This window comes from Meleagris gallopavo, chromosome 11 (genome assembly GCF_905368555.1).
Source record: "Meleagris gallopavo chromosome 11, MGAL_WU_HG_1.1, whole genome shotgun sequence".
In the NCBI taxonomy this organism is placed as follows: Eukaryota; Metazoa; Chordata; class Aves; order Galliformes; family Phasianidae; genus Meleagris; species Meleagris gallopavo.
Genome location: NC_139414.1, coordinates 15,541,164 through 15,566,539, shown reverse-complemented (window position 1 = coordinate 15,566,539; position 25,376 = coordinate 15,541,164). Strand labels below are relative to the sequence as shown.

At 40.2% G+C, this 25,376-nt stretch overlaps 2 protein-coding genes across 2 annotated transcripts; both read right to left on the bottom strand.

Annotated features, from left to right (window-relative positions):
* Nucleotides 1-10,426, bottom strand: HRG (histidine rich glycoprotein). The gene is given in 8 exon segments (XM_010716840.3): nucleotides 1-1,063; nucleotides 1,066-1,897; nucleotides 2,548-2,634; nucleotides 3,615-3,731; nucleotides 5,132-5,298; nucleotides 5,811-5,898; nucleotides 6,853-6,960; nucleotides 10,157-10,426. Coding segments are annotated over 8 exon segments (2,232 nt in total). The 5' UTR covers nucleotides 10,361-10,426; the 3' UTR covers nucleotides 1-434.
* Nucleotides 10,427-12,810: 2,384 nt separating this feature from the next.
* On the bottom strand, nucleotides 12,811-20,085 carry FETUB (fetuin B). The gene is made up of 7 exons (XM_003209178.5): nucleotides 19,762-20,085; nucleotides 17,623-17,733; nucleotides 16,403-16,490; nucleotides 15,741-15,907; nucleotides 14,731-14,844; nucleotides 13,772-13,861; nucleotides 12,811-13,332 (listed from the first exon to the last, which is right to left on the bottom strand). Exons 1-7 carry the CDS (start codon nucleotides 19,981-19,983, stop codon nucleotides 12,919-12,921), a joined length of 1,206 nt encoding a protein of 401 aa, XP_003209226.2. The 5' UTR covers nucleotides 19,984-20,085; the 3' UTR covers nucleotides 12,811-12,918.
* Between the last annotated feature and the right edge of the window lie 5,291 nt (nucleotides 20,086-25,376).

Here is a 25,376-nt window from a genome sequence, read left to right as displayed (position 1 = left end):
TCAAGGAAGAAATGATTACATGATTTTATTTTCTTTGGATTTTTATGAAGTGTAATGTAGTGCCATGGATTTTTTTTTTTTTTAATGGAAGATGATTATACTTCCTCAGAGAAGTACATTACAGTTAAGAACTATGACAAAATGAAGAGTTTTAGTTTTCACTGTTAGGGAGTTTTCCTTTTCAGTTCAACTGATTGAAATTTCTACCCAGTCACGTTATTTGAGAGACTCAGACTTTTGAATCTTTCAGTCATAGTGGAGTCTGAGATAGCTGGGATCAAGAAACAAAGGAATACTTGCCTTCATCAGTAATGTCGGTGCTTCTCCTCCCTGGAAATTGTATGCTTTTCCCCCTTTACCATATGCTTTTATTATTCACTGTGCATTGGTCATATGCCCTGCAACCCTCAAGTCAGGAATATCTTTCTCTGGGGTCATTCAAGACTTTCTGCCATGGACTTATGTGGAAGTAAAGGCAAAATGTTTGGAAGATCAAGTTTAGGTTTTCCTGGGCACGACTTAGATTGTGAAGGGTGATCTGGAAAATGTGGAGCTTCTGGCATCTCCCTTAGACTTGAGTCAGTGAAGGGAGTACCTTCATCAGTGCCAGCACTGTGAGGGCCAAGAAGTGATAAGTCAGGAAATTTTGCACTGGGAGGTGTGAGAGAATCTTGCATATTTAGAACTGGAATGCGATAGACAGATCCAGTTACTTGGAATGGAAAGTACTTTCCAGATGTGCGTGTCTTGTTGCAATGATGCCTGTGATAGTGATGATAGAGGTAAGGATGGTGTCCTGGAGGGGGGGGAGGAGGAGGGCAGTGTGGCCCGTGATGGGGAGGGTGGTGTGGGTGATGATGTCCATGAGGAGGAGGGCAGTGTGGCCCATGATGGGGAGGATGGTGTGGGTGATGATGTCCATGAGGAGGAAAGTAGTGTGGCCCATGATGGGGAGGATGGTGTGGGTGATGATGTCCATGAGGAGGAGGACAGTGTGGTCCATGATGGGGAGGAGGAGGGCTATGTTGTTCATCATAGGGAGGAGGAATAGAAGGAGGAAATCAGATTTCTCTTGAATAAGAGGAGGAGTGGAAGAGGGGTGCTCTGGTTCCTCCTGGGGAGGAGGACAGCGTGGCCCATGATGGGGAGGATGGTGTGGGTGATGATGTCCGTGAGGAGGAGGGCAGTGTGGTCCATGATGGGGAGGATGGTGTGGGTGATGATGTCCATGAGGAGGAGGGCAATGTGGTCCATGATGGGGAGGAGGGGGAGGACTATGTTGTTCATCATAGGGAGGAGGAGTAGAAAGGGGAAAATCAGATTTCTCTTGAATAAGAGGAGTGGAAGAGGGGTGCTCTGGTTCCTCCTGGGGAGGAGGAGGTGGGTGGTGATGTCTATGAGGAGGAGGACAGCGTGGCCCATGATGGGGAGGATGGTGTGGGTGATGATGTCCATGAGGAGGAGGGCAGTGTGGTCCATGATGGGGAGGATGGTGTGGGTGATGATGTCCATGAGGAGGAGGGCAGTGTGGTCCATGATGGGGAGGAGGGGGAGGACTATGTTGTTCATCATAGGGAGGAGGAATAGAAGGAGGAAAATCAGATTTCTCTTGAATAAGAGGAGGAGTGGAAGAGGGGTGCTCTGGTTCTTCCTGGGAAGGAGCCAGACCGTGGTGTGGAGGGTGAGGGTGGTGATGATGTCTACCATGGCAGGGAGGAGGTGGTTCTTCGTGGCTGCCTTGATGATCTTTGTTGAAACCATGGTTATGCTCAGAGTCTTCAGGTTTGAACTGAAAGGTCGGTGGACCTCTATGCCTGTGATGATGTCTGTGATGAGGGGGATGCTTGTGTGGCCAACCTGGAGCTGGAGATCTGCATCTTTGTCCGTAGTAACGTTGCTGTTTATAAAACAAACAAACAAACAAACAGGGAAAGACATATTAAGTTATCTGTTAATAGAACAAACAGAAGAAAATGGTGACAGAGAAAGGTGGGAATTAATGGGTTTGTATTTATGGCTCCAGTGGTTTGTAAAGCAAGAAGAAACAACTATTCTTTTCAAGATAGAAGGGAAGGAATAGGTGATAGAATGTCAAATTACCAAAAAGCATCTGAAAGTACTGCACTGTGATAAAATGGAATGATATAACCAACTGAGCATGATTTGTAATGGATCAAAGCAAAATGAAAACCACACTGGAATCATTGTTGTAATATAAAATGGAATTCCAAATATGATACAGATCATCTTTCCTCTCCTTGCTTTTTAAAATTACCTTTGAACTTGTTTGCCATTCTCTACTCACTTTAACTGAGCAGTGTGATTAAGCAGAGTGGAGACACCTTTGGAGGAGGCAGTGGGGATAGCACAATTCCAATTAATCCTCCGACTATCTTAGTAGTCAAAAGCCGGTCTGTTCTCACATACAGAATCACAGCCAGGGAGTACTAAACAACCTCTGCAACGTTTCTTCTGTAACAGTGGACTGAAACTGCAGTAACCTACATTAGAATATAGCCAGAGACATTGCAATAATTGAGTACCTACCCAGGGATGGTAGAGTTCACAGTTTATTTCTATTCCGTTGGGTTCATCTGGATCACTAACAGTTCTTGCCTTGCAGAATCCTGTGCGCTAAACAAAACAAAACCCAAAAACTCAATGCACGTCTGGGTTCTTGTGATGGAGATAATAGAAGCCACTAAGAAGTCAGCATTTAAAAGTTAGGCCACTTCCTTGGATACCTAACTATGTTTATATAACTTAGAACCGGAGCTTTCTGGCCAATCGTACTTGCCTTCTAAATAATGAATAAAATATATTTAATTTCTGAGTATTCTTGACTATGAAAACCATTTCCTCATACACATCTAGAGAGCTATCGCTCTCCATCTTACTTCAGTTTTGACATCTGTAAAAACTGGTAATCTACCAATGCCTATATTGACTGATTTTTACACATATTTTTCTGTCTTTGCTTGCCAAATGTCTGTTCAGTTTAGGCTATTCTGAAATTTTCCTTGAAGTCCTCAGAAGTAGACCTTGTTGTGAGAGTGCTTTTGAGGTGAATCTCAAATCAGAGATTTTTTCCATTTATATTTTTGAGAAGTAATTTGTTGTAATCTTTAACATTACTTCCCTTAGTGTCCTGTTTGCAGTGACTTTTGTCTGCTGTCTAGTACTGTGATAGCTCTCTGTAGATAAGCCTGAATTATTCAACCCTCTGTTCTTCTGTAGTGGAGAGCAAAAAATAATCCCTGGCCCACTGATATGACACAGGACATATATTTCACTCAAAATCCATGATTCATGTTGTTATAATTGTTTTTATGAAAATAGCATGGAAAATGTACTAGGGAATGGCCACAATTTGAATGAGAAAGCCAGATCCAAACAGAAGAATTGAGCTCTAGGTCTGTAGTATGCCAGACTTCAGTTATGTTTACATTTGATAGTTTAGACTGGCTCCTTATAGAGGAAACATAGTAGGATCTGAACTTTGACATGCTGGATTCTGAATTTTGGGTTTGGGTGCATGCTTCCAAGAAATACTTGGAATCACTGTGGAAAGATCATCCTGGTGCCATCACTTCCTATTCCTAGGCTCTACTTACAGCATGCCAGTCATCCAGAAATTCACATTCCAGTGGCTCATCTGCTTGTTGCTGTTCTCTGGAACATTTGGTCTCTTTTATAGAGAATCCTAAAATGTGAGCTTCACGGGAGGCAGTCTGAAAAAGAGAGGTCAACGAAGCGGTGCTGACTGGGTGTATTTAAATAAACAAAAAGCAAACAACAACAAAAACGCTGTAATTTTAAAAGCAGCCGTGCTTCGTGCTGTTATCAACATCTCATATCATTCACACATTATCTGTGCTCTTCAAAAGTTTGTATACGTCTCTGTATTCAGCAGGAAAAGTGGATTAGATAATTTCTGCTTTTGTTCCTCTCTCTTTTATGAGTTTCGTAAATAGTTGCTTTAATTTTCGACTGTAATAGTAGTTTATTTCATGTCTCTTGAAGGTGTCCGTAGCACATGTGTCCATAAGTTTCACTGATTTAACTGAACTTTTTGAAGCTGTGGCACACTGTGGTATGTGTTTTAATGACACTTAATAGTTTCTATGTTTTATGCAGTCTGTTGAAATCCAGTAGTGTAATCTGAATTCTCACTGTAGCTAAAGATGGAGAAGTGTGAAGATAAAGAAAGAAAAAAAAAAGCATTTTAGGGAGAAATCCTTGAATCCAGGTAATTTGAAAACAGTCGTGGACTGAATGGGCAGAAGTCCTACATGGAACTACAATATAAAACACTGCTAATTTTCTGAGCAGTATTGCAAGCTACGGAGCGGTGGGGTTGGCATGCTATAATTTAGATGGATTTCAGGAGCAAAATGTGCTGTGGAAGAGGTCTTTGCAGATGTGTCCTGAACTGGAACATGTACTGGGAGAATGATCCTGTGCTTTTTAAGTAAAAATCTCCAGATCTAACAACAAGAAATTGTGGTGATGCAAGAGTTATGCTTCTAATCACCTAAAGGATAAGTCTTCATGTTGACATCACTTAGAGATGGAGAAATTATTTAGCAAAGACAGTAGTTCCTCCAGAGGTACAACAAATTTACAATACAAATTTACCTCCTGTTCTTCAGAGCTCTCAGAGTGCTGCTTTGTTCTACAGCAGCCATAATGATGCTGAGTCTGCTCACAGACTCATGTGCTAAATATTTTCAGAGTAAAAAGTTGTCTGGCTTAACTTGACAGGATGTATGACTGTGATAAGACACGGCTGTACATCTCGACAAACTATGGCTGGTAGGAAATAAACTCTTATATTGTATAATATGGTAGGAAAATAGGCATACAAAATAAAAATATCCACACAAAGAAGGCTGACATGCTGAATGCCATAGCTTTAAGCAGATAAGAAATCCTTTTGCTTTCATGTGCCTAGAATTGATAAGGCTTTGCAGAAGTAGAACCTTCAATTTTAAGCAGGTGATTTATATTGAGAGGTTACACAGAGTATTTCTGATCCTAGAAGGATTTGATTTCAGGGTCCATGGTTTTGGATCTGCTCCCAGAATGCTGTCATTTATTAGTAGTAGTTCTAGGACAAAATGCCACGTACCGCCTTTAGAATCTTCTCAACTTTGTTGACTTTGAAGTAGTTTGTGTGGTTACCCTCACGGTTGAATTTTTCCAGGAGCTTTGCAGCAAGATCTTTATGTTCCTCAGTGACTTCTAAGACTTCAACTCTTACAGGACAATCTTTGCACTCCATTAAATCGGGAGGAACTGTGAAAACAAAGCAGTTACTAATATTGCAATGGATATTAATACTCTTCAGAGTAACATCTGTGTATGCATCTTTAATATGAACTCATGTTAAGAAGCTGAAATACCAAATTCTTCCTTCAAGTGAAATGCCTGCCTGTCTCTGCAAATACAGGTCTGCACTGTCATGTGAAAATGAATATTCTTAAAAAACTTCTAGCTTAACTTTGGAATCTAACCGGCTCAAATGGGCATTCTTTCAGAGTTTATTTTTTTTTCTGATACTCATTATCTTGTTTTAGTGGACTGGAGAAGTGATATCTGATATCAATAAAGTCTGTCTTAGAGGAATAGGGTACTCTTAATTTTGTTAGTCATTCTTAACATACCATTTGAATTATCTAAAATAGGAATTGTAAGCAGATGAGTTAATCTGTTATGGTTACCATCCAATAGCAGTGCACAGACTTGTACTTCACTACTAGGACTGGTCTGAAGTAGAACCTGCTAGCTTACAACAGTGGTTGTTTTACCTGGACTTAATGTGCAATTATATCCATATAATTTAGGTTTCTTCAGCAGCTGGCTTGTATATGTGATAATCTTACATTGCCCAAAGTCCTGGAGAAAAAAAAGAGAATATATGACTATCAGGTTATTTTCACTGGATTTAATCAGATGTAGTCGATCGTAGACATTGTGCCTCCTTTTAATGTTCAGTATTTCTAAGAATAACAGATATGGCCATTAACAGAATGTTTGTTCTAGTACCACTCAAAATTTGTGTTCAGATAAGATGGGATCTCCTTCTACAAAAGCCTTTGTTTAATTTTCAGTTTGCCTGACTGAGGAGACAATGGAAAACTAACACAGTGTTCTCAGTCATTCTAGTACTTATTTACAGTGAGATACTGCTAACCAACAGGGGAAGCTAAGATGCAAGAGATACTCAAAGGTTATATCAATCTTTATCAAAGTGTGGATGGACCTTTTCTCACATTCATTTTATCCATCTTAACCTTTTCTTTCTCTCTGCCCATGGCCTTCCTGCTTTGTCCTGTGTGGCAGTATCACTGCTCTCCTATTTAAATAACGTTTGGCACAGGTATTCTCATCCCACGCTGCATCATTGTACTGCAGCAAACAAGGACAAATACTGCAACACATCACATGTGTACTGACACTACCAGTGTTCTACACTGTCATGCCACAAACTCAACCGTGCTCTAAAACTGACAGAATATAACACTGGCCTTTCTGGCTGATATACTAGGAACATGAGTTAAAAGAAATCATTTCTAGTGCCCTTTAGTTGTTAGCAATTTATTCACAAAACATCAGTTCTGTTAAAAGCAGTGGAAAATGTCTTTTTGAGACAGCTAGCTTAACGAAGTTGTGCTTATTTGATAGCCCTTTCCTAAACCTTTAGCTGATGGTTAGCAACTCTGGAAACCAATCAGTGTTATTTTTATAGCGAGCCATATTAAAACCTAGCCTTTGCTTTGCGCAGGAATTCCTTGGCAATCAAATTATGTATTTATTGACACATGATTCTGCCTGGATGCTATTACTTACCATGGCATAGAGATCACCATATTCACAAGTCTCCCAGGATCTTCCAGATAACACGGAGCATTCCGTTTCCAGCACATCCAAAGTTAAGTAAAGGACTGATGAATTTTCCTGAAAGAGAAGTATGGGTTAAAAAAAAAAAAGAAAGAAAAAAAAAATATTTGTTTTTGAGAAACTTGGTCTGAAAGAATTTTTTTTTAGAAGTAGATATGTTTAATCTTTATTGTAGCTTCTCCAGTTCCCTAGTATCCCTAGTAAGGCTATTCTGAGCTGACAAGCATAGTATCATGGAATGGTTTAGGCTGGAAGGGAGCTTTCATCGTCATCTTGTGCAGTCGGTTGTTCAAGGCAAAGCTAAGTTTTAAGTTAGATGAAAATTAGATCAGCCTTGCCCAGCTGAGTTGTGTGTACAACCAAGACAGACACTCTGCAACCTCTTTGAGCAGTTCCAGTACTTAGTCACTCGCTGTAACATTTGTGGCTTTACACCTCGACAGAATTTCCTTTCCTGCAGCATATGGCTGCTGCCTCTCAACTTCTGTTGAGAACCTGTGAGAAGAGTCTGTTGTTAACCCAGCATCTGTCACATAAAGAAAATGGTAATGTTGAAAAGTTGTCATTCCCTCCTGATTTTCACATTGAACACCCTGGTCTATTAGCAAACCTGCTGACAGATTTTCCAAATTCATCCATTTCAAATGACCTTAGTGACCAGATGCTGTTTCAGAACTTTGCTTCCTACCCTGTTTATTTGAGGAGTGATGCAATAAAAATGTTATAATCCCAACAAATTTAGGAACCTTAGCTCTGAAATTCTTCCAGTATGTTCTGTTTCCAGAGCAAATGGGATGGGGAATCATAATTTGAATATGAGTGCCATTGTAATGGAAAGTGGTGTTAAGAATTATCTGTGGTTCACAGAAACAGTATTTTATTTTTCTGCAGGGAAATGAATCTCAATTCACATTTGGAATGCATTACTTAAACTTCATGCAACCCTGGTATGGACATTAGGAATGAAAACATTTCATTTTATCATTTGGATAAATTGATGCAAAGCCCTTCGCTGTGATTGAATGCGTCTTCAGGTTTTAGGAAACTTCATCCATTCAGATTCCTTTGTCAGAGCGTTTCCAAACAGGCAAGACCTCAGGAAAGAGTTACCACAGTTTACTGTAATGTTTTATTAGTGAGTGTCCACCAGTGTAGTGCTGCACACTAGTTTTGCGGTGTCTGTGTCTCAGCATTGTCTCTCTTTTAAAACAGTAGGCTAGGTGATCTGGACAAAGATATGTATTATTCTGTGTCAGAATCAGGAAAAGAATATAGCCATCCTGGCACCCATTCTGCCTATTATCCACACGATTATTCTCTGCTTGGAGATAGTTAGCATTTTTATTGTACTTGATAATTTTTTTTATAAATTCAAGCTGCTAGTCATCATATTAGTGAAATGCAGACAGAGAAGGGAACAAATACAGTGACAAAGACTATTTTTCTCTCATTTGTGTTCATGGAATTGCACTGAATGGGATGGTAAGATGGTCTTTTGTAAAATGTACTATTCACTTGGAGTGAAGCGATTCAATACTTTTACTATGTCATCAAAACTTGTGAAATGCTAAAGAAGCCAATTTATCCCTGGCAAATATTTATTTTCTTCAATAGGATGAATTTGGATTCTATAAATCCTAAAGCAGAGTTTGGGTGTAATTAGGTGTCTACATCCAAATATGCAGAAGAAAATTCCTCTGTTCAGCAGCTCTGTACAAGCCCAGAACTGTTATGGTGAGAATACACGAAGTATCTTTTGCTTCTACAACTCCCATGTAAACTTAATAGAGATACAACTAAGAATTTGTCTGGTTAAGTTTCTTCAGGGGATTGATGTCATAGTTTCAGTGCACACTATTGCATGGAAAAATAGATTATCCACAGAATAACATTCTGGTTTTTTGTTTGTTTGTTTTTTAATGTTGCCTTGTCAGGGCTGCTGCCATTACTTTTTGCTCAATAAAGTACATACTCAGCATGGAAGAAACCACACTCACTAGCTGTTGTTCCAAGAAGGCACAGAACCCTCATGGGATTAATGTTTTAGCAGTAGGTTAGATCAGTTCTTATAGACTCTGTGTGACTGTTAATGCTGTCAAGTGCAAAGACAGCAAAATTTATTTACAGCAATTTATTAATGATGAATTTATTAAAATTTACAAAGCAAAACAGGAGCATTCTTCAAGGGCAGGAGACTTGAGGGCTTAAGTCTCTATGCTGAAGACTGCTTGTTTCCTAGATGAGCTTTTCAATCACTTGACTATTACATCAAAATCCAATAATATCACTCCCTGCATCCTTTTCTTTGGAAAACAAGACGTTCTCTTGATATTCTGGAAGCCTACCTGGAGACCTGTAGCAATCTGAACTTCGGGTTTCTTTTTGAGTTTTTACTTGTCTTAAGGAAGGGGCAGTTTTAAGCATCTCCCTCAAAAAACAGTTTGCTTTTTTTTTAGTTGCAATATGAGATGTGTAATACATCTCCTAAGCAATGCAGATATGCGAATTTTCATTTACTAAGCGAGCAGCTGAAAGGTAGCCAAGTTCATAGGCAATACTGAGTGTCCTTGGTCTCTGTCATCTAAAAGTTAAAGTAAATGAAACTTGTATTCTGTTGGTTACAGCTGTTAATTTGCTTTGGCCTTTAGGAAGGCATTCATTGAGAAAGGCTCATGAATATGGTCTCTAGGAAAAAGAGAGAGAAATATGGAGAAACCTATGAAATGGGAAATGGTCCTGCTATGTACCTATGAAATAGTTCTAAATTGAGCCCTTTCCCTTTTTTGCAGGCTGGTGTTTTCATCTCTAGCTTCCTCAACCTTTCTTCTTTCTCTCCTGTTACACAGATATTTTCAAAGTTAAGATAATAATGAAATACCTATCTTGAACTATACCTTGATCTAGTTAATGCTAGACTTCAGCATATTAAAGAAAGCCTCTAAGTATAAATTATGAATGTTATTTGAGACCTGACAACAGACCAGGCAGATTAATTTATAGTACTTCACAAAGCTATTCAGAGCATCTCTCATGCTACCATCCAGTCAGCCAAGAAAATAGAAGGCGTTCAGCATCCCTGGAACATACAGTAAATCACGCACAAGGGAATGCTGTGATAATGTAAATCAGACCTGATTCATTGAATCTTATCAGCATTGCTCTGCTAAAAACAATCATCATCGACTTTTAATGAACTGGCTCATTATTTTATCATCATGATCTTGTATAAATCAGCTTTTAAATCAACACTTACCGTGTGTAGTTTGTGTGCATCAGCAACACGGAACAGGCCGAAGACGTAGCCGTCCTGGCGATGTCTGTTCACCAAATCCAGCGCCGTTCCTGCGTCTGTCTCAATGGTCTCACAGTCTGTAGGTGCAGCGGCCTGGCTGGTTTTGGTTTGGGCATTGCAACAATGCAGAAGTGCTAGAAAAAAAGCTGAAGTTATACGCAGCATTTTGTTTGTGGCTTTAGGTCACTTCTGCTCATGCTCTGATGAAGCCAGTATTCTGCTTTTGAATCAGAGCGGCCCACGGAAGCTTTAAATGAATGCTAAAAAGTCATGGTTTTATATAAATTTAGGTGTTGTGTCACAAGACCATTACCTTGGCCCTGGATTAATGTTTGCAAACTGAAAGTAAATGATTACACTGCGATTTGAACAGATTTTGAAGAAAGTGAGCCTTTAAATAGTCTTTGGAACACCATCAAAGGGGCTGTGTTTGTGATTCTTTAAGCAGGCATTGTGCAATAGTGTTTCACTATGAAAAATATTTAGCTTCCAACACTATGCTGGTGAGCCTGGCATTAAGAAGTTTGAGTTTGTTTGCAGGTATTATGCAATCTTGGTTTCCTGTTTGCGATAAAAATAGTTGAAATGAAAATATACTGGAATCTTTGTGGTTGTATTATGGCTGTGTCTATGTGTTTGCAGCTCCTTAATGGTGAGAGCACCAGTGAACAAGAATGTCACTCAGATCAGGAAAAGAGATGCAGCTCAAGGTGCCCTTGCAAGCTGGTGGTCCATGGCTTCTGTGCGAGTACCTGCCACTCTTGCAGATGGGAGAATTTAGAGCAGACTTCTACCAGCTGCACGTGTTTTCAGAATGGTACACAGAATAGGATTGATTGGCTTAATACCAGTGTAATCTGGTCATGGCATGAAAGGACATAAACCTACCTTCGTGCTCTCAATCTGAGAAGTTCTTTGTGCTCTTTGGCTGTAGTAGTTTCAAAAGACTTAAAAAAAACCCTGATAGTATTTTAGTATTTATTAAAATAATGCAGTGCATACTAATGTTCATAGCTTTCACAGCTGCCAATGTTTGCACGTTTGACTTTGAGGTTTTTATTTTATTTATTTTTGAGAGAAACATTAAGAAATATTATGGGTAATCACTCTTAGCCTTCATTAAATTACTGAATAAAACCCCGACTTTTAGCTTGTCTGTCATCTGAGAAATCACATTCAAAAATGCCCAGAGCCAAAGCAGAGGCTTTCTTCTAAAGTCTGGTGGCATATGAGCCCATTGTGTGATCCTACAATATGAGAGTGAGGGACACTTGGCACTAGTCTGAATTGATTCAAAATGGAAAAAAGTAATATGCCTGTGTGTAAAGTAGTATTCTTGTTGCCACAGAAAGATGTGGAGGTGAACAGTATCAGTGAGGTCAGAAATGGTTTAAAAACGTTTGTGGGCAACAGGTCTTAAAGTGTGTACTAGGACTAAGCAGAGTCGTGCTCTTTAATATCCCCAGTACAATAATTCTGGACACCAGAAAAGCACAAGGGATGGATTGCAAAAAGGAAGCAGGCCCACATGCTTCTCCTAACCACAATTGTTTTGCCACAGTGAGACATGAATACTGGGCTGGAAGAAACACACTTGTGATGCAGTCGGATATTTCTTTTGTTTAATTTTTTTATGATGTTTCATTATAATAATTCCAAATTTCTTCTGGAAAAAAAAAGGTAAAATAAATGCTGTTTAAATAATCAAAGGCATCTGAAACACCTCTCCCCAGTTAGAAATAATATTCACATCAAAATGCTGTGTTTCATATCCCACTCCCATTCATTACTTACAGTATGTTTAATTTTTCAAATGGGCAGTCGTACTGAAGAAAGGCATCAAATTAGGTAATTTATAACATAATTCCCTTAGTCATCTATTGTTTGCAGATTGTTTGTTCTTTATTTTTCTTTTTGTTCTGTGCTGTTCGTTGTGACACTGATCATTTTCTTGACGGAGGCTTATGCATTTTTTATGGGTGAAACAGAAACACTGTGAATAAAGAGTATAAAATGTACAATTCCTGCAAAATTAACCGCAGAAATAAAAGTAAGGTTCTGTTCCCACTGTAGAGAGTTTTGTCCTCGATTTTTGAGGGAAATGACAAATTGATTTAATTATAAGGTTATACTATATAAGTATAGTATAGTATAATATTAAATAACATTTATATTGGTGTCATATTATTTAGGCTAATTATAAGAGGTAAACCCATAAAGTAAGAAGAAAACCCACTAGCTTTTAATGCTAAACAGTATTGACATCCTCTTCTCCATTTACGCACCATGACACAGAGCAGGGCTTAGTAAGGGTCCTGAGAGCATCCCCCCTCCCAGCAGTTTGGCTGCCAGGGCTCAGGGCCTCTCAGCTGCAGCACAGCTGGGGCTGCACCCCTTTCACCTCGATGAGTTTGGGGTGAGAGTCCCACACGGCATTGCAGAGCAGCCACAGCCAGGGCCGTCTCAGCCCTGTGAGGGCTTCTGCTCTCTGCAGTTACCTTTCTTCCATGTTGTGATGGGAAGAATTTAAGAATTAAGAGCCAAAGTACCCCACTTACATTTCTCTTTGTAATCTATTCTTGTGTTTTTGTGAAACAGAGAACTCAAAAGACGAATACTTTAATAAGCAGTTTATTTGTTTAAAGATGTTGCACAGATGGGAAGACCGCCTCGTCACTGTGGCTATTATTTTGTTGCAGGTAGTTAAGGTGACTGGGTGCCGACTAGACTTTGGCAGGCTTTCCAGTAAGCAAAGGATGTAGGATGGAATCTATCTGCTTTGCTTCTCCTGGGCATGAGTCTGATAGAGAAACTTCTGCAGGGAAAGGGAGGATAACTGGTCCAGTGACTGGTTTGTCTATGTGAGTCGTCTCTCCATTGGGGGCCGGTGGAGTAGACACACATTCTATAGCCTTAGGTGGAACTGGTTTTCTATCTTCCTGCTCATTTTGGCTTTCTCTTAGTTTATGAAATGAGATGTCCTCAGTTGAAGGAGGGAGAATTTTGACACAGCCCATTGTTTTTCCTAGATGTAGGGAGAAAGGATTGGTTTCTGCAGGGAAAGCTTGTTGATGATTCTGGCTGGATTCTTCAGATCCCTGATTAGTTTGTAGTTTTCCTTCTTCAGTGACAGGATCCTAAAAAAAAAAAGGCAACAAATATCACATTTATTGAAGCTGTTACAATTTTTTTTCCTTTATCTACAATCCCGATTTGCAAAGACCAGCTGTAGAACAGAACCATGAGGGTCAGACACATGGAACTTCCTCTTAAGCCAGTGCATGAATCCTGGGTAACTACACTTGGCCTTTTTTTTTTTATTTATTATTATTTCTTTATAGATTACTTTGAGCACTGTCTCTGTGATAGATGCTGTACTCTCTTGCCTTTTTATCCACCTAGCAACAGTCTGCTTTATCACAAGAGAGATTTCTCCTTGATTTGGCCTTATCACTTTCTTGAATTCCATATCTTTGTGCATTAGAAAATTTGAAAATGGTTGGGCTCTCAGGAGTTCAATTCTTTTTTTGTAAAGGGGTGCTACTCTTGCAATATTAAGATTAGATAAAGAAATACCTGTGGGCTGTAGATTTCACAGGATATTGTGATGGTCTCCTTCTGTTCCATGTCACTGTTTACTACAGAGCCTTTGCAGAAACCCATTTGCTGGAAGAAGAAAACGCAAGTATTATTTTCATATTGTAGTGCTGATACTTGGCTCTTATCTTGTAAAATTGGTGATTATGAATGGCTGAGTTGTTACAGCTTCTACATGTATTCGTAGGGATAAGCAGCTTGGGCAAACTTTTATTTTGGGATTGGCAAGCTTATAAAGGAAGGGTTTTGAAAAAGGCTTTATGTTTACAAAGGAGGGTTAGGTAGCACAATAGTAAAAATAAACTGTCTACTTAAGGTCTGTCTACAACGGCACACATAAGTTCTGCTGCAGCACAGTATCCCCATGGAAGTGAGGTGTGTAATAGAGCACGGTGTGGTTTCTCAGCCAGAAACAAATTCACATTATATTAATGAAAGAATCCATGACAAGATGTTGCTTATAACAACTGTGGACTGCAGATAGTGTGACTTGGATCTCAGTTAAGACGAGACTTGAAACGGAACATCTCAGCAGCATGCTCATTTAATCTTTAGTTTCCTTTGATATTTTTTTCCTTGGATGTTTTCCCCAACTGATTTAATTGTGAATATACTCTCTGTGCTCTGTTTGCAATTCATTGTCCGTATCTGCTTATTTGGAAGAAGTCCTTAAAAATGTTTCGCTTTTGTAAAGCAATGGCTACCCATTTTTTCTGGATTTACTTTTGTTTGTTTTGGTTTCCTTTGTTCATAGACTTCTAGGAAATAGTTTGGAACTTTTACTGAATTTTTTCCTGTATTTTAAAGTAGTTTGTATACGTGCAAACCAGGGCTACAACCCATAGGAAGACTTCCATGGGTTTTGCTTCTCGTCTGCAGAGAACCAAAGGATTAGGCCAAATGTTCACTGAAGAATCATAGTATCTGTTTGTACTCACAGCTAATTCAGGTGAAAGAGGCTTGCACTTGGAGATGTCAGCAGCTGGTTCCCTTTTGGGGCAGGATGTCTCCTGAATTACAAACTCCACAAAATGCGCCGGACCAATGACCCACTGTTAGTAACAGACCAGTGAGAATCCAGTGAGAACCAGCCTATGTGTGTCTGTCAAGGAGGAGAAAAAGTCCTATAGACCTCAAAATTGATGTAGAACTCCTTTTAAGTGTGAAAAGAGCAGGTAGTATTTGGATATTGCTACTGAAAATGATTTTTACCTGCGCTACTTTATTGCTTGATTATTTTTTTACTTCTTACAGATGCACAGTCCTATTAACTCATGGATTAGCTATCGTTCAAACAATATTTTTTTTTCCTGATAGATTAGCATCCATGTAGAACTATAAATCCAAAGTTTGCTCATTGTCTCACTGATCAATTCAGACTGCTTTAATGAAGAGGATCACTTTTTCCATTTTTTAGAAAGTGCAGGTACCTCTGGGTTGGAAACTTGATTAAATATTGCATTGTAGTACTATTTAACAAAGAGCAAAATCCCCCCTGCTCTCTATACGTAATGAATTTTAGAGAGACTGGATATTGGATCTTGTAAACAGCATTTTGCCAGGAGACCATTAATTCTCTATTATTCTCATATTAGTTTTAAACCAGGCTTAAAGTCACTTAGTGTATCACAGATCTGTGTAAGAAGGGATGACTGTGCTTTATTAATTATGTTCTAGTTGGGAGCCATTAATATACGGTGATGATGGAAGGAAGAGCTCACAGTGAGGCTTTCCTAGATTTTGGAATGTCAATCTTCAGTTTTACAAAAAGGTTCTTTTTGTAACTGATGGAGACAAAATCTTGGATCAGTGCAGATCCTTATTTCCCAGGAGAATTCTCCATGGAAATAATCTCACTGCTATACATATACAGCTTCTAAACAAGCTGTAAGATGCAACAAATCATATTTCTTGACAGCTAAAGCAAGTCGTATGAGCCTTGGCTTACCTGCATTGAAGCTCTTGTGACATTGAGGACAGAAAAATAATGAGTTTGTTCACTCTCTTCATTGAACTTGGCAAGGCTTTTAACAGCAGTCTCCAAATATTTGGGCTCAGTTGGACAGTCATCAACTGGGCAGTCGGGACATACTTCCCAAATATATCTGGGTGGAACTTTTTAATTCAGACAAAACAATGCCATTAGAGAGGAATTCTCAAAACCATAAGAACATGCTGGCAGTGTAGGTCACTCCAAACGCATCTGTGCCCCCCACCACCTTAACTCCAGAGCAGCAATCCGTTCATGGTTTCACTCTGCATTTTTGAAAATGTCATTGGATTCAGAGACACTTCAGAAAAAAGCTCAGGCTGCTGAGAGTGGGCGTGCTGTTCTCACTTGCCCTTCACAAACCCATAAAAATACTCTTTGGGACACAGGATAAAAGCCCAAATAGAAGCCATGGGTTTCCCAGATGTGAAAACAGCTATTTCTGCATTGCTTTGTGCTGCAGGACTGCTCTGGTGCTCCGGCCTTACGATCACTGACCTGAGAAAAATAGGTCAGGTGAAAGACCTGTGTTGCCGTAATTACAACTAAAATGCAAATACTAGATGACAAGCTACTTTTCCAGTCCTTTTTAAAAGTGAGTGTAATAAATAAAGACATACCTGGCTGCAAATTGCACTCATAAGTATTCAGATGAGCAATTTTTCTTGGCTGATTAATGTAGATAATTGCTTTGCATTGACCATAAACCTAAAACAATGTAAACATGCAGGAACAATTAACCTTTAGCAGCCTTTGTAGTGATAGAGAGTGAGCTGTTAGTTTTCTTCTCACAGTCGTGAAATAATTTTCAAGAAGAAAACTCTTAATATTCAAATGGGGCTGAAGCACGTTTCTCTTCTGAATATCTCCTTTAGAAATAAAAACTCAGATCTTCCCCCGGTGTCAGTTCTGAGTTACACTTGTGCAGTATTTGTCTGCAGGACGGCCTATGGAGGACCACTCTTCTGTGGGCTGAGAACTGCCCTTGTGTGAGACAGCACCTTACCAGCCTGTACCCTGCCATCCAGTCCTTCGTATCCCTGCTTTCCTCTCCCTGCTCTGCCCATAGCAAGGAAGTAGAGTGATATGAACGACCCTAAGTTTTGTGGTACAGTAATACCACCCTTGCACACCAAGAAACACTGACTTTTGTCAGAATATAAATGCTGACCTATTAATATTCATTTTACCTTTATGTTTGAAAGTCAAATTTACGTTCTCAGTGTGCTTCTTAAATATAATCAGGACTTCTAGGACAAACATTTCTAGACTTCATAGAAGCTGTTCTCTTTTCATATGCAGGGCTTCTTTCTAGCCAGTCTCCATTCCTTAATGTTGCTTTTCACTTGTTTGGAATAATTTTTCTCACCTGTAGTAACAGTCATAAATCACTTTGTCTTTGCAGCTTATCTTGCTGGGCTTTCTGTTTTCTCCCCTTTCCAACACAATTTTTTGTAAAATTGTTGAAAAAAAAGTAGAATTAAAGCAAACTAAAAATCCCATGTTATATAAATTTATTTTATTTTCTTCTTGACAGTCTGTCTTTAAAACAAACTCTTACAGGGCTAAATAGTGCCCTAGCATAGCTGTTTAGCTATATCTGCTTATCAGTTATGATCAAAATTTTTCATTCAATTTTCATTTTATAAACTAAATCTTACCTCTCTATAAACTGACTAGAAAGTACAGAGGAAAACTGTGAACCTTAAAAAAGAGACTTGATTTTTTCTTACTAAGACTCTGCTGTCTACTGAGAATGCACGCGTAGGGATTTTGCTGTCTTTAGTAGTACCTGAGTAACACTCATACCTGAGATTCAGTATGAAAATAAAATCCTTACAGTTGTATGAGCCGGTCTGACCCTGCAGTTCTTCCACAACTGTTTGCTGAGTACGTGGCATTCGGTATCCACTACGTCCAAGATGAGATAGAAAACAGAACCAGTGATCTCCTGAGCACAAGAAAAGAATGGGTCTTATCGCACAAATAAAAAAACTTGCATGTGTGTTAACTGCACATTTAGACTGAGATTATGTCTTATTGAAGAGGGAGATAAAACTAAATGAATTGATTTCACTGGTTTATGGAGAAAAGAAACCACTTTATGGGGCAAAAGTCTTGTAGAAATCTGGGGCCAACGTCTGTACCATTTTAACATGTTATTTCCTGTTTCCTGTGCCTCTCTTGTATAATATCAGCTCTACTACTCTGGATATTATGAGGTTATTATAAGATCTACACATCTTTTTGTCTACCTGCTTCGGTATGCATCATTCTCCTCTGGGGAAAGGATAATTTGGGGTTTATTCAGAGCTCAGCAGATCTCTGAAGGTTTCATTATCCTTCTTTTAATTTTCATAAAAAGAGCGCTATGCAAGGGCCTTTTGATATCTGCTTGGTACTGAATAAAGGCTCGTATCTTTTCTGCTCCGACAAAAAGATCCCCTCCTCAATGCTGCTGATGCTAGTACTGCTGTGCCACGTGTGCTGGGAAGCTTGGGAGCCAGGAGAGATTTGGCAGCAGCACAGAATTGATTGCCTCTGTGGCAGGATGTTCTGGTGCAAGGGGAAGGAATGAAGTATTTTGGCATGATTTGTAATTTTGGTTAAGTGGCTGTTATTGAAGTTAATCATGAGTATCGTGTATGAAAGAAGGCTCTGTCCTACTTACATGTAAGTTAATAGCAGATGGCTTATTAGTTTCAATTAGAGCAAAACTGAGCCACAAGTTGCTTAAGGGCAGATTAGAATTTGAAGTCATTTTGAAAATGTTTTTATCCTAAGTACTGGCTAAAAAAGTGGGAAGAAGGAACTTGGACTGATTAAATATACATATATATTTCTTGAAAATGTTGAGGTGCATTGAAGGTTGCATAATATTGTTACTGCTGGTGATTATCCCTGACATAGCCAACTGCTTATTATGTACTCTGTTCCAGCAGCAGCAAGATTGTGACAAAGGGCTTAGATTGCCTGGTGTGTTATTACAGTGTCTCAAAACACCTTATTTGTAGGATAAGCTTATTAGATGCTTACACATTCGGGAGTAAATTAAACTCCCGAAGAAACAAAGAACAAACTGTGCCCTAATTAAATAAGTTAAGATTCTAGGAAATTAAGTGGCAGACCAAATCCCAAGCAAGGCCCAGAATCCCCTTGTGCTGAGCTGGACTCGGCGTGGGTGAAGGGAGAAGCAAGGAGACCAACAGTGGTTTAGAGCATGTCTGCACCCAGCTTTGGTGGCAGGACTGGGGAAGCACCAGCTCCATGAGGGCAATGTGCGTTCTGGGCCAACCCACAGGTGTCCTATGTGGAAACAGCTCTCAGAAGGGCTGACCCAGTGCATAAATGCGTTTGGGCCTGGTGCAATCATTTAAGGTTATCCCTTGCTAGTGCCAGTAGCTTCATCTGTCATTACACAAAATAGTAATAAACTAAGCATGCACAGGGAAATAACACATTTGAGGATATGTATTCCCGTTTGTTCCCTGTAATTTTTGCACTTGAACTGTTTTTGGATTTCTTCTGTAGAATGAGTCATCATTTAGAGATGTGTAAAGGAATTCCCTGGTCCCAAGCTGGATGTGTTTCCACCTGTTAGCACTCACATCTTTTGTGCAAAATGTGTGGTGACTTATTAGCTCTTGCACTCCAACTGCTCAAGGCAGTGGGGAGAAGATGTAATATGAAATTAAATCCAAGTAGTGGTGTTTCATATCAAATCGGAACTGATGCCTGGAGCTATTCCAGGGGCAGGCGGCAGAGAATCATGCCTGAGCTTTGCTCTCTAATTGCCCACAGCGGTGATGAAACTGTTTCTATTCATCTGTGCATAAAGGTGACATGGCCCCTGCAGTCCTGTGAACGTAGATTTACATTTGTCTCAGAGTATTTTGCAGTTCAAATAACTATTGGTGGGGAATGATAGACGCAGGGCTCTTTGTGAGAGAAACAGATGTAGAACAAGCAGTAAACTTACCTGAGGATGTTCTCTGACACTGAGAATGCGATAGAGGCTGAGGATGTAGCCCTCTGTTCGGTCAGCATTGATCTGGCGGAGGGCCAGGTCTGCAGCCTCCTCCACTGCAGCGTCATGGCAGCTGGGGGAGAGCAGCACGCTTGGCAGCTCTCTGGCAGGAGGAGAGGCAGCCCAGGAGCAAAGCGCCTGCGTGCCAAGGAGCACTGAAATAAATAAAAGCATTCTGCTTAGAAAAAGCAGTGCGGCAGATCAGAATGGCAAGTTGGTACAGAAGAGCTGAGAGCTGTGTGAAACAGCAGGCTTTGTAATGGAACCGTGTCTTTATAAACTGCTGTCCTCTCTTTATTACGTATTGCACATCACCTTTAAACTATAGCTACAATTGCAAACACTAAGTCAATGATTACAAGGCTTTGTAAGCGTTGTGGCTCTCTCTGAGACCAGAGAGCACTTTTTCCTTCTGCCTTTACAACTCCGGTTCAGACGTGGTTGGGCAGGTCGCATAACTTTGACCTCATCACAAGGCACAAGAATATACAGAGAAAGCTGCTTTCTTAAGGAGCCAGCAGTTCCTAAATAAACCTGCATACAGGACAGCTCTGGCTCCAACTCTGTTCTGTCAGTGATCCAGGTTTTCTCCCAGGTAAAACAATGACAGAAGTCTCACTGGTTTGAGTGGAAGTGGGGTAAGAGTCAAGAGGTTGATGGATTTCACACCTGGCATTTCTATTTGTTAAATTCTAATTGTAAACAAATATACCAACTCTTTAAGTTACATGCTGTCAACTTGGAACTTTGCAGGGACAGAAAGGTCAGTCTGGATTCATTCTCTTTCTACTCACTTAGATGCCTGCAAATTATTGTTAACCCTTAGCCACGGCCAAGCAAGCAAAATGCAATCCATGTCCAGGCAAGAGGCCTGTGGACAAGTGGTCTGCTCAAGCCATTACGTACTTTTGTACATGCATACAACATGACAGCAAGTAACGTAAAAAGACTTAATAGTTTCATCACGGCGTCTGCTTTTAACCAGGAATTTCTCTTGTCTTCGTTTGGGACTTAGCAATCACTGTAATTGCATATAGTAGCAGAGATGTGGTAAGCTGAGATTTGTTCTTGCCCCAAAGGCTTCACTTCTTTTGGTGGAGTGCTCCAAAATGAGCCACATTGAGAGGTTGGAGGAAACAGTAAATGAAGCAGGGCTGCCAAAACATTGCTGGGTGAACACTCCATTATGGAATTTGTTCCCTTGCAATGCCTTGACTCCAGCCCACTCATCTTTTGTTGCCTGGAGCTCTCAATTTATTGACACTTACCAGGTATTTGATTGGCAACTCTGAACCTTTTCTGTTTCATTCCATCTTCTTACTGCCACATTGAGCAGAAAACTTCCTGAACTTGCCATCCTTCCACATTACTTCTGATACCAAATAGCAGGTGCTGTTCTCTTCTTATCTCCTCTAACCTTAACTTCCAGCTGCTGCTTCCAGCTCCTGCCTGGCAGTGGCTAGCTTTGTAATCCTGTGGGTTTAGAGGCAGGTAAAATTGCACATGGACTCCCTCCCCCCATACATACAAATTTTAAGATACTACTGCATTTCTATTGCCTGAGAACCAAGCTTATAGATGGAGAACTGTCTGAAGTTATATGCTGAGAGAGGAATTAAAAAAAAAAAAAAGTTACAGACCTGGGGCTGGTTATGCTTATCTCAAAAGGGAAAATCTAACAGAATAAAAAGCCAAAACTTTTTAGAGAGAGTGTATAATGTAAACTAGAGGAAGAACTTCATTTGATTTCATGTAACCATTGCTTTCCTCCTTGTGCCATCTCTCACTCTTTTTTTTTTTCATCTGTCTTTAAATTATTCTTTTTGTACTTTGAATCAAGAAAAATGTACATCCAATTGGTTGCCAGTGCACATCATAGCTGCATAGCCCTGCCAGAATTAGTCCAGAGAATTCTCTGTGAACTGCAGCTGTTCATCCTGTAACTGTGCCTTAGCCAGATGATTTAAGTCTTCGCTTTTATGCCTTGTTTGGTGTCACTGTCTTCCTTATACTGTATGGTGAAAATTGGTTCAAGAAGAGTCCTTGCTACTTAATGTTTAGCTCCCTGGCTTCTTTCCTCTGTCCATTGCTACAGCCTGCTCCAGTTGAAACTGAAGGAGGCCACTGGAGTATCATAAGCCTGTGGCTAGAGGCCTGAGGAACAAAGAAAATTGGTCAGCAGTGTCACCATTTTAATTATTTTAGCACTACTCAGTGCTCTGCTTTTATTCCTTTTCAGCAACATTAAATAATACAGTCCTGATGTGACTGAGGGCTGTGACTCGGGGGGAACCCATCCATTGACTTGGTGGCTGCCCCCTTATATTGCACAGCATATGCTCAGCTGTGCAGGCTTATTATTTCCTTTGACTTATCTCCTCGCTGCTGAATTTGGAGGTTAATTTGCCAGCTAAGAGGCTGCACTGTGGTCACTATTGATTCTCAAGTGATTTGCTGAGTACAGATGAAAAAGGGTCATGGAAAATTCAGTCTGGAGAGAATTTAGTTTGAAATGACAGTGGTGTGCTATGTGGCTAATCTGCCAGGAGCTCCATGCTTGAGAGGACTGTGAGCAGCCGTACACAGCTCACCTGTTGTCCTGAAGGCCTGGAGAAGTGACAACTGCCATTACCTGGGGGATATCCTAGAACAAGTTAATAGCACTCCAGCGAGAGGCAGTCCTGCATTATTTCACCTTGAAAGAGTATCAGAAGCAGGGTAACTATTTCTCTGGTCCTCATCTTTGGTCATGGGAGGCTCTGTGATCACAGCTATGCTGGAAGACATCATGTATCTGTAGCCTTGCATCTATATTGAGTGAGGAAGTAAGGGTGCTAGGGATGCACTAAATTTGTCTCTATTTAACACTATTGTAAAGATATTTTAAATTTATAGATTGTTGGTGCTACAAAGGATCTCAGGTCAATTGCCCAGCAACATTCCAAATATTTTCCTCAGCAAGACAGCAGGATCTATCACAGGGAATGTCCACAGGCAGGTGAGTGGGATTATACATACATCCAGAAAGACCTGCAAGAACACTGGGGCTGGAACTCTTCTAAGAAGACTTTGATGGCAGAGATGGAAAATTCAGATAGCAGGAGAAAAGGGGCACATGGCTGCTAGACTGAGTCACCTCAAATGTCACCATTTGCTTTTCAAACGCAGGGTGAGGGCTAATGTACAGACTGTATCCTGGGGGAAAGGGATACAAGGGATGAGTGTTGAGAAACACTGCTGTAGCCATAGTACAGGAACAGCAGAAGCAGCAATGCGGACGCGCTCACATTGTTCCTTGTGCCTGGGAATGCTTCCCCTGCGGCTAAAGCATAATAACTCATTTTCTTTATCCTTAGAGTGCATGGCATTTCTATGGAGATGGGTGCCAGTTAGTACCGGCTGTGTTGGTGCCTCTTATAATGAGGAATTGTTATATCCCTGACTCTGTTCTTTGTACTCTTCCTCCCACTGGAAAGGAAAAAATTTCTCTGTTCAAGTAGCTGACCTCAAAACATGGACACAGCTGGGAAATCTGTGCATGTCCAGGCAAAGCAGCACATGAAGTACATATGCTTTAGCAAAACAGAGTTTGAAAACGCTGAAAAGCATTGTCAGTCAGTGAAGCAGACCTGACAAAACTATTCAGCCTGCATTGCAGAAAGGCGAGCGTTTGTATTTTATATATTGCCATTTAATAGTGCTCATTGCCCAGAGAATCTATTAGTAAATGCTGGATCTGTTACTAAGATCCAAGGGCATGAATACAGGGCTATACTGAAGGGAAACAAAGTCACTGCTTCAAAACTTATGAAAAATGTGTTCTTAGGAGAACCAGTGTTAAGGGGAGAAATGGTGTGCAGTTACGGGCTGGAATCACAGGAGAGTGCAGAGTGATTCTGCTATCCTTTTTTATTAATTTTAGGGAAGAAATGAGTAGTTAAACCAGGTATAAGAGAACATCCATGGGATGTGGATGCTCTGCTACATACCCTTGCTTTGTGTGGTTGTAAAATGCAAAAGAAAATGAAGCATTTCTTGAGTTCAGAGATCCTCGTTGGCAGGGATCTCTTTTATAAACTTGCTGTTTCTACCAAAGAAGAATATTCTGAGTCTGGAAAACACTGTCTCAATATAACTTAGTGCTGACTCCATTATATACAAGACAATTTGTTTGATTTGCTTAAGGCAATTCCTGGTTTTGAAAATCCAAAAGCTATGAAATCTTTTTGTTCAGACTAGTTAGAATCCAGGTCTTCTGCATCTGAAGTCATAGTAATGAGGATCTGAAGTATACTAATGCAGACCGAAATAGTAGCCATTTCATTAATCCTCTTCTGTATCTCATGCAGTGGATATGGGAAGACAAATCACCTTACCATCTCAGAAATTGTATGCAGCTCAGTACTAGCAATTTTTAAATAAATGCCTGCATGATGAACGTAGGAGAGTCTTGTAACATCCTACTTGCAAGAACCCATTCCTGAAAGGTGGGAACTGCTGCCTCAGAGAGGAGAGCTTGTTGGTAGTATGCTGCCTTCAAGTAATCCTATGACATACAGAGTCTGGGCTGATTTTCCCTTTCTTTTTTTTCCCCCCTCCACATTCCCAGTACGAGTGCATAAGTCTTTACCTTTCCCCATTGGCATAGGGGAGCAGAAGCTGTATAGGAACCTGTTGCACTGTCACCAAGAACAAATGTTAGTTATCTTGCTTACTAAATACAGGAAGGTTGTAACTAGGAGAATAGAATAGATTATTTGAAAGAGTTCAAAAATGACATGTGTACTTCAGGTTTTGCTGCCTGCATGGTAATTATCTTGTAGCAAGTGCTGTTCCTGGTTAAAGATTCATGACTGTCTTTGAGGCTGCCCCCCTGGGCCTTCAGAATTCCAGTCTAGCTGACAGTGAGGATCCTTCTGGCCTCTGTGTCTCATTACTTCTCCACGTAGAATAGTTTTTGGCTGTAATAAGTGAGAAATGCAGGAGAGATTTGGCTGCTAGGGCAATGGTAAATTGCCATCACTGTCTGGGTCCTGTCGCATGAGACACTCTGTAGTATACTTTTATTCCCTGAACTGCTATTCCTCATATACGTGTGGCATACAGTGCCCCATGATCATATTGCACCTGTGTATCTGCTGGAAGGCAGGAACGATGCATGTGCTTGGATGGAAGTACTGATGCTTTCTGCCTGTGCAGCAGTGAGTGTATCCTGATTCTTTGTTCTTTTCACAGGCAGCAGTGCTCTTATTATTCCTTATGTCATATCCAGAGTGTTTGAGGTTCTTCTGGTGGATACTGTAAGTAGGTACATGCTAGGAAACACTACAGGTGGAATGGAAAAAAAGTTTTTTCCTGCCGTTTCCTTAGTGCTATTGGTATATGATCAAAAGAAAGGACTGACCTGATTTTCTGCAGTGCTCAGCACCCACACATCCCAGGGAAGCTGATGAGAAATGCAGAAGCTTACTGTTTTTGAAATCAAGCCCAGAATATGACTCATAATGCCATGAAGGAGATACTTGACAACTAAATGAAAAAATATACAGACAGAAGGTACCAAAGCA